The 14,100-nt window shown below is 49.4% G+C and overlaps 1 protein-coding gene across 6 annotated transcripts in view; it reads right to left on the bottom strand.

Annotated features, from left to right (window-relative positions):
- Positions 1 to 14,100, bottom strand: part of KHDRBS3 (KH RNA binding domain containing, signal transduction associated 3) — a 117,081-nt gene that overhangs the window by 64,511 nt on the left and 38,470 nt on the right. For all 6 annotated transcript variants that reach the window (XR_008530563.1, XR_008530564.1, XM_054590102.1 and 3 more), the window contains exon 3: positions 1,651 to 1,767. Coding sequence is in view for 4 of the 6 variants with exons in the window: in XM_054590102.1 (XP_054446077.1) it covers positions 1,651 to 1,767 (117 nt within the window). In the remaining 2 variants the exon portion in view is untranslated. The remainder of the gene's footprint in view (positions 1 to 1,650; positions 1,768 to 14,100) is intronic.

Genomic DNA, 14,100 nt, shown 5'->3' with positions numbered 1-14,100 from the left:
AGTTTTGTTTAAGTCACTTTCTTGTCTGGCACACCATTCTTCAGCATTTCACCGTAAGTGATCACTGAATATAAATTTGGTTCTTAGCAATAAAAATTTTTAAACGATGATAGAGCAACAAAGTGATAGTAGAGAACAAAGTGACAGTACATTACGAAATGTGAAAATCTCTCAGAATTGAAATATTTGAGAAAGTGATTAATAAACAGTAATTTTAGCTTATTAAAAGAAAGGCATACCACAGTGAGATATCACCTCACACCTGTCAGAAGGGTTATCATCCATAAATCAACACACACGCGCCGGCAAGGACGCTCAGAAAACGGAGCCCGCGCCCACGGCTGGTGGGAATGCAGGCCGCGGCAGCTGCTGTGGGAAACGGTGCGGCGTTTCCTCAAAAAATTGAAAAGGGAAGTGCCTCCTGACCCAGAGAGTCCACTTCTGGGAATTTAACCTGAAACACAGATTTGAAAGAGTACATGCACCACTATGTTCACTGCAGCCTTACTTAGAACGCCAAGATCTGGAAGCAGCCCAGTGCCCGCCAGCAGACGAGTGGATAAAGCTGTGGGGCCTTTACGCAATGGAACGCTACTCAGCCATAAGGAGGAAGGAACTCTTACCTTTGGCAACAGCACGGATGGGCCTGGAGAGTATTACGCTAAGTGAAGTCAGTCAGTCGGAGAAAGACACGTACCATGTGATTTCACTTGTATGTGGACTCTAATGAAGGGAGTAAACTAACTAACAAAATAGAAACAGACTCACAGATACAGAGAACAGACTGAGAGCTGTCAGGGGCGGGGGTTGGGAGGCTGGGGGAAAAGGTGAAGGGATTAAGAAAAACGAACAAACAAACAAAAAACTCAGGAACACGGAGGACACTGTGGTGGTTGCCCGAGGGCAGGGGACGGGGGAGGAAGGAGAGAGTACAGGGGCGATAGGCGGTGAGGGACGGAGACGTGACTTGGGGAAATGAACACGCTATGCAACATACACAGTGACGGTGTGTTACGGAAGTGTACGCCAGAAACCTAAATAATTATATTAACCAATGTCTCCCCAATAAATTCAATTAAAAAATAAATCTTGAAATTCTCAAAAAAACCCAGGCAGTTAATGTGAATACATCCAAGTAGAATAACTACGTGTAAGTAATTATTAAAACTTTTAAAGTCAATTCGATTTTAACTTGATAAAATACACAGGCTATCAAATGAACGGGGAAAAGAGCAAATAAAAGTATACACGTTACAGAAAAGACCTGAAGAAGCTAATCTAAAATGCAAACAGGGATGCTCAGACTACAGATAACTCCTATTCTCTTCCTGATAATTTCAGTACCACTGTACTTTCTACAAGGTAACACAATACTTCTAGAATCAAAAATCATAGGTACTACAGTATTATTTTACAAATGAATATAAAACTTACATGCAAGTTTAAGATACTACATATTCTGAACTGGCCACTGTGACTCAACTTTCTATATAGTATCATAAATGAGTACATCACCTTCTGTAACATTCTCCTATAACTTCACTTGAGATGCTAGTTAGCTTTTATATAGTACATATTAATAAAAAAGGTGACCTAAAAGTACACTGTGCAACGGCTATGAAAGTAGCCACTGTCTCTAATGAATATTACCTTTGCCTTGTCCCTCATGGAACCTTTTCCAAGGATGGACATTTTTGTCAAGGTTTCTTCTTGTAGACGCTTCAGAGAATTGCCACGTGGACCCAGCAGTTTCCCCACGAAGTTGAACTAGGAAGAACAAACCAACCAAATTTGTAATATTTGTATTGGAAACTAATTTCTTACTCTTGAATATTAGGAAACACCGGAGCATGCTACACATCATTGATTAATGACAAATAGTTCGGTTCCCACTCCATGAACCACACTGTTTCCACAAACCCCATGTAACTGGGCTTAAAGTTGTAAAATTAAAATACAGGAGATCTATTTCTCTGCACCAATCACTTCCCCGGTGGCTACAGTTCACCAACTGTAAACGCGGTTAATTTCCTTGACGATGTCCACAGACGTTCCACGTCTGCCGCGAACAGTGCCAGGATCAGAACCAGGGAGGAAAACCGGGGATAGGTGCCGTGTAACGTCACTCAGCTGGTCACAGGGAGTCCCTGGGTCCTCCTGCCCGGTCAGCACTCAGCCTTGGTTCGTCACCCAGTGGGTGCACTGGTCTAGGCTCTCTTCTCCATCCAGGGGCAAACAAAAGCTTTACCCTAAGATCCACCACCTCTTCTAGGCAACCAGCTCCCCGAGTGTGGACAGCCTGTTCAGGCGAGATGCTCAGGGCTCTTTATTCAACAAGCAGGGCAGACGTGGGTAAACTAAGAGCATGAACTCGGAGGCTGGGCCGTCGTGGTTTCCAACCAGGCGTTTCCATTTAGCAGCTGAGTAACCCCGATGGGCATGTCACCTGCCCTCTCTGTACCTTGGCTTGCTCGCCTGGGAAATGGGGACTGCCATCATGGGGCTCTTCTGAGGATTTAGTGGGTCCAAACAAGCAGACTATTCAGAACAATGCGTGGCACAAACGGACAATAAATGCATCCTGAACAAACTATTATTAGGAATGTCACACAATTTTTTAGAGCCTTACTCTACTTCAGGTAGACCTTGACCACTTGGTGCACCCCAACAGAAAGGCAGCCTTGTTTACTGCCGGGGAGCCACCGCGCCCTTAGGCCAGATTCCAGCTCCCGTCCATGATCAACGCCACGGCCGCGCTGCCGCTGTTCTCCGGGGAGGAAAATGCTCTTCAGTTTGCCTGTGATAATTGGAGTAACTTTCCCAAAATAACCTACTTTAAAACTATCAAATATTTTTTCCTTGTCTACATTTAATTTTATTGGTCTTTAACAAGACTCAAGATCTATTTTTAACCTTCTCATGCAATATTTCTAATTTTAAATTTTAAGTAAATTATTTTTAAATACGTAAGCGGTACAGAGTTTAAAATAACAGACACTACTACGAGGGAGGGAAAAACCAGGGTTTTGACACCCCCACCCCGACCTTGGCCTTGGTCTCCATTTTCTCTGCTTTATCTTTTCAGGATTTCTATTATTTGGATATCGGAGCTCCTGAGCTAGATCCCTCCGTTTCTTATTCTTCCTCTCTTTCCCCTTTATCTTTTCTCTGTAGTTACTGTGAGATTTAATTAAGCCGCTGTATCTCTTAAGTCTTTCATTTCCACTATCAGATGCTTAACTACTAACAGTATTTTCTTATATTTGCTCTTTTTATGGCGTTTTGAAAATTTTTCTGGGCGCCAATGAAGTCTTCATCTTTAGGAGGGTGTTAACGCCAGTGGCCCTCACCTGCCCATGCTTCTGAATCGCTCGCTCTCTACGGCAAGGAGGTCCCTCGGAAGATTGGTAACCCTCTGCTGTGCGTCCTTAAAAGTCTAAGACTGAGCCTCCAAAGCACCAACTGGAAAGTTCACACATGGGACCTGACAATCAGATCTGACCATTCGCTGCAACGGGGCAGCCCCCAGTTTTCATCAAAACCTACTCAAATATCGGTATCAGCACATCTTTCCTCCTGGGCCAGGTGGAGACCTGGCAGCATGCGCGGTCTCCTAAGAGGAGGTGCCAGTGGCTGCCAGGACACCGGGGACCCAGCAGCGGGCACAGATGCACGCACCGACTCCTAAGGGAGAAGGCTCCCCTACGGCCAGCGCCGCGTCTTGCTCGAGCCCCAGTTGTGTCTGTCTGGGCGGGCCTCTTCGGGAAGCTCTACTCGGCTTCTGGGCCAAGAAGGGCAGATGCCCGGGTTATCAGCCAGGTGGGCCTCTGGTAGCCTAGCTGGGCGATTTTCAACCTTGTCCACCTCATGGCCCACCCAAAAAGGTATCTTTTGTTACCCTGGCAAAAGAAAAACAATAGGGATAATTGTGATGCCTTCACGCCGCAGGGGTATTGTGGCATTGGCGGCTGTCATTTTTGTATTTGACCCTCCAGGGGAGAGAAGGCCAGGCGCTGCACGTGATAGGCGTTCTTGGGGCGCACGGGGTGGCCCCTGCGGCGCACCTCTTAAAAATCACCCGTCTAGCCAGCAGTGATTTTTAAAAATCACTTCTCCTCCGAGCTTCCCAGGGAGCCTCCCCTTCTCAGTGCCACCCTCGCGTGAGTCCACCTTGACAGCAGCTGCTGTCTCCCCTGCAGCGTCTCCCCACCCCAATGAGCCTGTTTTGGGGGGGCCTTCTCCCATCCTGCACGCTCAGGACGCTGCTCATGCTGGGCCCCACGGCATTCCCATTTTTATCTACTTATTCTGCAGCTTCCAAACTCTTACTGACATCACTGGCCTATTGTTGTCTGACATGCACACACTTATCTTCATGGGTTTCTGCCTTTTTAATTCATTTATATTCATTTTAGCAGGTTTCAAGGATGGCGTAAAATTAAATTGATGTGGTCAAGCTGCCATATTTACCTTTCTTTAATAGTTAAATATCCCCCAATTAATAACTATTGGGAGACCTTAGATGTCATCCAGTCCAAACACCTAACATTACACCGAGAAAACTGAAGTCCACAGAGCGATAAAATGTATGCAAGGTCACGTGCTGAAGCATAAAAACACGGGATTCTATATAAGAAGGAAAAGCATTTTATGTAGTTTTATGTACCTGTAGGAGTTTTCTTTCTCCGTGTAACTTGTATTGAGTATTTTGTTCACAAAAAACACATTAACAGGTATTTTGACAGCCAGGAGGCCTTTGAATGCCGCCTTCGCTCAACCGCACGCCGACCCCCAGCTGCGCCCGCCCCGACCGCTCCCCCGCGACCCGGCCAGCTCACCGGGCTGGGCTCGACCCCTTCTGCTGCAACACAGCGGCCATACTGCCTCCTGCGGGTGCCCGCTGTGTGAATTAAACACAGCAATGGACAAGAGTCGTCTGCCAGGCCAGCCAATAGACTGTGCACGCTCCATGCCAAATCCGTAAGTAGTAAATTAATGAATTTAACTATTGTGGAGATACGGAATTTTACATAAACAACACCCACCCTTTAGTGAGAACCGACTCCTCCTCATGCACAAGGCCACCTACCAAAGGAGCCCCCACCACGACAACATGGCCACACCCAGGCCACCCACCTGGCCAGGGTTGACCTCTGCCCGGAAGTTGAAGGCGCCTGATGTTGGGACTCAGCGTGTGGTCAGCTGAGCGTCCGCAGAGCTGAGTCAACCGCGCCAGTGGCCCTGGTCGTGTCCTCACCGTGACGGCATCGCCTCCCTGGGGGGCGTCTGGAAGGGTGAGTACGCTTGTTTGGTTGTCACATGACTGTGGGTCACTAGGGGCTCTTGGTGGGCAAAGGCCTAGAATGTCACACATGAGAAGAGGACCAACCTTCACACTGGAGAAGTGTCCTGCCACACATCAAGCATGCCCCAGCCAGGACACGCTGCCGGAGCGAGGGGCAGGCTTGGGTTCCTCTCCGTGTCTCAGGCTTACAGCCCACGTTCCCGTCCTCTCAGCTTACAAGTTCAATCCCTCCATGGATTCTATGACCCACCCTGACGTACTTAAAACAGAAACCACCTCGGCAGGCTGTACGCTGGGCAGGGTCGGTACTCGCAACACGAAAAGGCCACAGTAACGTACGGGCTGAGTACATATTTTTGGACTCCTTAGAGGATATAAAAATAAACGACTGGACGGCATCGTCCTGTTCGGTGCCGTTGGCTCTGTGGCCGGGTGACGTCCCGCTGGCTGTGGGCCTCTGCAGCTGCCTGAGACGCGCCCTCTCTTCCCAGCAGCGGGTCACGGCCGTGCTTGGGCCTTTCCAGGTCTCAGGGTCACGGTATTTACCAGAGGGGTTGCCATGATGTGAAAACAGGTCAGGCACTGAACCCCGCCAACGAAGCAGGTTCCGCCTGAGCCCTGAGCTCCTGAAAACAGTGCCGACTGAGAAGCCCTCGTCCCCTTCCGGATTCCTGGAAACAGCTTCCTGCAGAGAACTCCTCTCCCTGCTGTGACAGAGGTAAGACCTGCGGGCACCCCCGTTTACTGTGACAAGGCCACACACCGGCGCTCCCGCTGCCCGGTGCTGGCTCCATGAAACACTGGCTGACCTGTGTGTTCCCACCGGCCCATCAGAAAGCGCCCCTTCATCTGACTGACCAAACTTTAATCACGCTTCCTCCTTCCTCAGGCCCTGAACAGTGACCCACAGCCCAAGCCAGCAAAAAGCCCTCCCCGAAAGGCCCCTGTCCCCAGGGACCAGCCTCAGGGCTAAACTCTCTCTGATCCCAGGCCCACCAGGCGGCCTCCACCCGTCCCCTGCCCTGCCCCTCGCCTTCCTGGCCTCGTTCCTGCTTCCCCATAAAAGCCAAGCCCCACCCTGGCCAGTGCGTCTCAAGCGGGCTGGAGCCTCATCCCGTGGACTGAAGGGTCGCGGGCTGAGTTCCGGGTCAGGGTGCACAGAAGGCAACCGATCAATGTGTCTCTCTCACACTGATGTCTGTCTGTCGGTCTGCCTCCATCTGCCCCTTCCTCTCTCTAAAAGCAATGAAAAAATGTCCTTGGATAAGGATTTAAAAAAACAAAATGTCCCCCCTTACTCAAATCAGGATTGTTTTCTTTTTTTTTCATTTAATAACTGTATTTGCAAGATAGACAGTAAGAACTTCATACAATTTAACTTTCGTTTTTATTAATGATTTCATTTGGGCAAAGAATTGTACAGAAGGTGCAAGTGGTATCACATTCAAGACCACCAACTTTTCTCCAGATGCCAATTATTACGAATATATTATATTACAAATGTTACAGCTGTAAAAAAAAACCCACCTTTTCGCCTGATTATGAAGGCGGTAAAAGAACATGCAAAGAGCATATCTGAGTTTCACTGCATCATGTGCAACATCCAATAATTATGCTCTCTGTTGGTAAGGACCTAGCAGTGCCTGTGTGAACTAGCTGTAATTGATCTAAACTATATTTGTGACATGACACTGTCCCTCGGGGAACAATTACAGGTAAGCTGTCATTTCATAAACAACTAAGCCTCCAGAACATGTCACTGTCTCCATTAAAAGGTGTCTCTTAATTGGGCATTCGCCAAAAAGCTGATTAGTCTAACAAAGGGCTGTTTTACTGACCTCTCACTCAATGCTGATACTGCACCTCTGGCCTCTGCCACTCAGCCTCAAACACGGGACGGTTAATATTCCAGCCCAGCCAAGGGCACCGCCCCAGCCCGACATTCGCGCCGCGGGGGAGGGCAGTGACGAGCCCTTTGGAGTCACTGCTCCAGCATGGGTGCAGAGGGGGCACTTGGTAAATGTCCAGTGAGTTAATTCCGCTTTCACAGTGTCTCCTTCTCAGCATCTCCCAGGTTTGTAACCCGCCAGAGCTGCCTCTCTGCGAGCCCAGCGCAGAAAAATCAACCGGCGGGCTGGGAGCGCTGAATGCCAAGCTGGCCGTGTTACCTCCTCGTCTAGAACACAAACCACCCAACTCTCCCGAGAACAAGCCGGCTTTGAAAGGCCCACCTTGACCCCGCCCCCCGCAAGCCTCGCCCCACTCTCTCCTCTCTCCCACTCTCTTGATTTTAGCCATTCCATGCTTATTTTACTTTCTCAAAACTGCCGTGCTCCCAGGACACCTGCTTCAGCTCAGATGCAGAGAGGAAAACGTCACCCTCTCTCTCAGACCCAGGTGGAAGCTGGACAGAAGGCGAGCTCTCGCCAGCAGCATCAGGGCCGAGGCTGAGCACACGTGGCCCCGCTGCAGAAGTCTGCTCCTCCGTGGGGCAGGGGGGACGGGCTGGTGGGAGGGGGGGCCCCCGTGAGCTGCTGAATGTAGAGAGCTGACACATTCTGCAAGGCTTTGTCCTGCAGGAACCTATCACACCGCCCCCACCCCCAGGAAAGATCAGGGAGAACCCCGAGACCAGGGCTCCCCAGGGAAGAAAGGGCGGAAGGCAGCCTCTCTGCTGAAACCTGCCCAGGTCTGTGCGTATCCCCTGCTGAGTAGCTGCCTGAGTCTGCAGGAGAAAGGGCAACAAAACCTCCTTGCTTTTTTGAAATGTTGACAAAATCAACAAAGCATGCACCTGGCTCCGAGTCCAGCCCCGAGGCGGTGCCTGTGGTTACCACTGCAGCCCTGGCAAAGGCGGCCCAGGTGCCAGGGGTCCCAGGGGCGGGGGCGGGAAGGGGTCGGTGGAACAGGGAGGGACACGGACCTGCCCCCGGGGTTTCTGAGTCTGCCAGGTGAAAAACTCAGGGACGGTGTTTGTTCCCAACAGCAAGCGTCCAGCCAGGGAGGGAAGGTGGCTGCAGAGAGCGTGGTCATTCCCGCGGGGCGGGCGGCTGTTGGCCAGAATGGCCTTTCTGTTTGGTGTCACCAAGATGTGTCCCCCGCAGGGGTCCCCGGGCCATAGCCCAGGGTTTGGGTCTAATTTTGACTTGAAAACACAGGCGCGATGTAGGTGGTATCATTTTCTTTGCGTTTTGGACGCTGCTGATAGTTTCCCTATTGATATGAAGTCACTCTTTTAACAACGGCAAAAATTTACACTGAGAAAGCCCGAATTCAATGGGACATGGTATAATACATACCCAGACACGCTTATCACCAGAGTCCAACGGGCTTCTCCACCAGGCACCTCCCCAACTTCCCTCTGTCCCCCTGCTTTCCCTGGTGACACTCGCCAAACTATAACACAGGTCCTTCCATGCTGGCCTCCTGAGAAGAGGAAATGTATTTTTCTCAAGTCTGGAATCTTCTCCCCGTCTCACTTCCCGTCTCCATTCTCAGTACACTGCCCAGCACATAGCAACGTTCCAAAAAATGGAAAAAAAAAAGTACTGAATCAACAAGAGCCAAAGGATAAACCAATGAACTTTGGGTCCAGGAACCCGGTGTCCTGTCCACGGTTGCTTCACTTGGGGAAAGGTGCAACTGTCAGCAGAGCCCTAAACTATAAACCGCTCTCTGGCCCAAGAGGAAAGACGTTTCCGAACAGGAAGCCCTTCTGCCGACCACGGCGACCGGCTCAGAAGCGCCCCGGCCCCGTGGCGGGGCTTGGATTAGCGTGGAGGGCTCACCTCCGAGCCGCGGGGCCGGCGCGGGCACTGGCTCCCCTGGCAGCTTTGGCTGCCAGAGTTGCAGGCTGCTGACCGCTCAGGTTCCGGCAGCCACACCGCGCCGTCTCACTCTTCCTGTTTGAGTTGGGGTTCGGGGATTATGGGTGCCTCCTACTCCCTTGCTAGACTAAAAATCACTTTTAAAGTACAGTTGTTGGAATTTATATAAGATCTCATTATGCTGTAGTAGGAGGGCATCTTATAGGACACAGACCCCTGGAATGACAGGTTCGACGTCCCCTGTTTCTTCATGAATTAACCGAATTCGTGCCGTGTGTATTTGCATGTGTGTGTATTAACTAAACCAAACAAACAACAAACATTAAGTCCCTTCACAGCCACAGTCCCTCCTGCTCACTGTGATAACAACGCCCAAAGTGTTACTACGGTGCCTTCCCTATCGCACGCACTGCTTAATGTGGCTTTTGTATTAGTTATTTTTCTTGAAATGCACTTTATGACTTCATAGGCAAAATCAAATCCTGGGATAAAGCTCATACTTGCGAAAAGGAATTCCCTCGGGTCCACTATGGTCTCTCCTTGCTTTCATCACCCCACCCCCCATTCTAAAACCTTTGCCTGCAGCTGACCTACGCAAAGGCTGCATCGCGTCCACACAGCCCTGCTCCCCCCAACTCCCGCCAGCCCGGGGTTGGAAAGCCAGGGACTGCGTAGTTCCATGTTCTAATGCTCTCTTGAACGCTACAAGCGACTCTTCCCCATAATTGAATCATTCTAGTCCAGTAACTACTCCGCTCTCTCCCTTGATCTCTGCTTGTTCGCAGCCTGGACTTATTCTTAAGGACTAAGTCTAATTCCGCCTGTAGTTCTTTCTCCAGAAGTAACTCTCCCTCACACCCTTACCTTCGCATGGGGCCCCTCCACGCCCCCCACCCCCCACCGTGTTAATTCAGTTCTTACTCCATGTGACTTAGTGAAATGTACTGCTTCTCCAGTTGGCGTGTAAATCCCTTGAGAGTGATTAGGACCCATATTTGAGTCATCGTTTTTCCTACATAAGGGCTTCTCAATAAATACTTGTGGAATTAAAGTTTATTTTACCCGAAATCAAATGGCACTAGCCAACGTAGTTTTTATTGATTTTTTTCTGCTGCAGAAATTATTGCAACATATTAAAACTATAGATAAAAAATTCTATTATTTAAATTTATTAAGTTTCCAATCACAAATCTCTTAAGTATTATTGGTAGTGGAGGAGATTATTTGGTGTTGCTCCACTGACTATAATTTAACACAGTATCTACTTCCAAATGGTAAACAGCCCAATTTACTGAGATAGTCACAACTCTAAAATCAGTGAAGTGTATGGTAGCTTCTCCAGGAGATGAGATGGGGGAAATAAATACACACAGAGGCGCACAGTCAATAATGTGAAATAATCTATCTCATGTATTTGCCATCTCTGTTTGCTCAGGGCTGGATTATACTCTTGCGGGGTGGAAAGGGGTAGATGGCAAAACAAAAGAAAACAACAAACAAAACAACAAGCAATGCAGCCATATATCAATGAGCTTGAAACGATACATTCAGAGAAGTCCAGACTGCGACCACTGGCTGCTGGCGTGAACAGAACGGAGGACCCGAAACAGGAGGCAGGGAACAGAGCTGCAAAGAGGCTCCTGCGGCAGACTGGGTGAGGGCGGCAAGGGAGCGCAGAGAACGAGACGGATGATAATCTGGGAACAGGAATAACGAAATGTGCAAGCCACCATGCCTGAAGAACGGAGGGGAGGAGGCAAGTGAAGGAGAAGCTAGTAAACAAAAACGATGCGCGGGCTTCCAGCGTGGGCTCTTAGGTGCACGTGCTGTCATTCACGAAAATAAAGGCCCAGGACAGGGATGCCAAGGCCAGGAGGCACGAATGCACCAGGGAACACATCAGAGCCACGAAGCCTGTGGCCTTCCCAGGTGGAGGCGTCCGGCAGGCAGAGTGGGGCAGGTCACAAGTAGGGGGCGGGGCCCCGGAACCTGACTCCCTTCCCCTGTCAGGATACTTCTCGGTGCCAGTGTGTGCCATATGTCCCTTGTTTCGTGTGATTGCATGTCAATTACTTGTTTGGACAAAAGCTCACAGCTGGGTCCCTGGATTTCATCCCAGTAGGCTGGGAGTCCTTGGAGAGAGGACTGAGTGTAGTTCCATTTCCTCTGCCTGACATCAGTATAGCCACGTGGCCTTCAGCTGACCCGTGGTCCTCAAGGGGCCCAGAGCCAAAGTAATCAGTCCAGTGATATTCAAAAATATCCAAGCCAGTAATGTTACAAGGCACTAAAAATGCTTTTACTGTTTTACTCAGCAACACACTTAAGAGATCTATCTCCCATGACCCCTCAGAAAGGAAGCAGCGATATCATAAAAGATATGTATGTAACAATATTCATCACACGATTTATTTCCAAATTTACTGCTTTGTGACCACAGTACATATAAATAAAATAGCAGTAGCAATAATAACAAACCCCCTAAACAACACGAGCCAATTCTTTCAGGAACCCCTCCATACATGTCTGTCTGTTTTTGGAGGCTACTGAATAAATCTAAGTTCAAGTGCTTCCTGGCGGGTCAACACCGAGCATTTTAAAAAGAAAAAAAAGGCACCGCGTAAGATTTGAAATCCCTTCACGGCACTGTCGGACGCCGTCGCGGTTGCGGTCGCACGCGCCGACTTCAGCGCCGACTTCAACGCCTTCCAGGACGCCGGGATGCGTGCTGCACGATCCCGCGCGCCCACAGGGGACCTCTGAAGGCCTGCTCCGTCCTCCCCACCCGTCGCCTCCCCGCCCTCCGGTTTCCACCCTAAGTGGCAGGAGAGGAGCAGCACAGAGGGGGACCCACTGGGAACACTGGCCTGGGGCCGTTCCCGTCTCCCAAGGTCCCTGTCACCCTGGGCAGCCTTCTTCCTTCGGCACAGGGTCCCCTGGGTCAATGGATACTAGGAGGGGCATTAACAGTGACTTATTATAAACCCAGATATCTTCAAGTAATTGTTTTTAATATCAAAGTCCTCTCTAGCCAGCCATATTAACTTTTTAATGGGATTTATATAAAAAAAACTAACACACAATATACAAGCACACTGGCACTTTATGTCTAAAGGTAAGCTATCAATTAAACACCAAAAATACAAATTATTTGCACCTAAATCCTCTGGGGAAAATATCCTACACCTCAGGAAATCAATTAGGAATCACAGGAAAGTTACACACTGATATGACTGTCAAACATTTAATACTTACTCGAGGAAACTTTTAAACCCATAATGATTTCTAGGGAATAGGCTTCTACCTAGTCGTAAATTCACGGGTTTCAAAATACAACACACTGAAAAGGAAAAATGCAAGCCAGCTTTGAAAAAGAAAGTTCCCTTGAGCTTTAATTCAAATTCCAGGCAGGAACATGTTTTATAAGTACCCCTCTCTCAAAGATCCTTAAGCTAAGAGCTTGTGTGAACCAGCAAATATGTAAAATGTAAAGAACACACAAAACAGGAAAATACTTCATGTAAGAACTCATGTTGATTTCCCAAAAGTTAATGAAGTTAAATAGTATGTACACATTAGAATGCTTAGAGATTAAAACAATTACCGAATTAAGAAATTTAATAAATCTAATTTAAATCTTTAGACTTTAATTCAGTACAATAAATTTTTAAAAAACATAACCACAGTACAAAGGTACCTCATAAATTAACTATCTCAGCGGCCTATTTTCCCAAAAATGGAAGTCTTTTTTAATCCAAATTATAAAAGTTATACCAAGTTATTAAAACACTAAAGTACAGGAACTCGTAACATAGAAAAACGCACACAATCCTACCCTCTAGAAAATAACTGTTGTTATTCTGGTTAGTTGTTTTTTTCATAACCGTCTACACCTTGGATTTCCTTTTTTAATTTAACAATATAAGGCAGACATGGTACACAGTGGCAGAGCATGTATGTGGAACAACACGGAGATCTGACTTATTTCACGTCTCAACACAGCTCACGCTGGAATGGCGACCCGGCTCCCTGGCCCCTGCCGTCAGTTTGCCCACGGCCTCCCCTCTCCTGAAACTGGTCCCTGTCGAGAGACAGCTGGACAGGCGCACCTGCCCCATGCTCCGCCCCACAGCCCCTGCGGGCCAACACCGCCCCATGCTCTGTGCCCCTAGCACTTGATTTACAAATCCTAGAACAACCTGTGCATCGTAGTGAAATGAACCTGTTTAGCCAAATGAAAAGGCTTGTAATTTCTCCGACGGCCCCTGCTCCCTGTGTGCAGAGTGCTCCCCCACGGGGCCACGTCCCCCGGTCCCCAGACACCCTGCAGGGCCCTCTGACGGTGCTCTGCGGTCCGCGCCTGTCTCTTGGAGCCCCCAGTGTGGAGCTCTGCACACGGTGCTGAACGCATCCACTAAGGCACCTGCAGGCCCTGCACGGCGGCGGAACGCCCTTATGAGAAACCGTGCCTGAGTCCCCGCTGTCCCCCCAGCACGCGGCCTGGCCGCAAGGAAGCCCTCTGCATATGCGAGTGCGCGGGCCTAAGGACCGAGGGACCGACGGAGGCCCCGACCCAGGCGCCGGGGAGGAGACACGAATGCGCAGCCTGAACCGCAGGCGCCCACGGGACCTCCAGGGCGGGCACCTGCCCTGGCCTCGGCCAGCGTTCGATGTTAACTTGGCACCACGGGCCTTGGCTCATCCACAGAACTAGGAAGAACTGTCTCTCCAGCTTAACGTCTTAACACAGAATCGGCGTACAACAGTGTTTACACTTTGAGTGCCACACTTCACCAGCTCAGACGCATCACTCAACAGAGCGCACTACTTCAGGTTTGAATGCTAAAAGGCTCAGGTTCAACGGTGTGCCACTGACAGAGTGCTGAGAACGGCTCACTGCGAGAAGAGGAGTCACCCTATCCCTGGGAGCCGGCTGGCTAGATAGGGTTCACACACGGCGCTCCTCTC

Source organism: Pteronotus mesoamericanus, unplaced genomic scaffold, assembly GCF_021234165.1.
Source record: "Pteronotus mesoamericanus isolate MK-2021 breed Mesoamerican mustached bat unplaced genomic scaffold, CSHL_Meso_final scaffold_174, whole genome shotgun sequence".
In the NCBI taxonomy this organism is placed as follows: domain Eukaryota; kingdom Metazoa; phylum Chordata; class Mammalia; order Chiroptera; family Mormoopidae; genus Pteronotus; species Pteronotus mesoamericanus.
The sequence above is the reverse complement of the archived record's forward strand: the minus strand, read 5'-3'. Positions and strand labels throughout refer to the sequence as shown.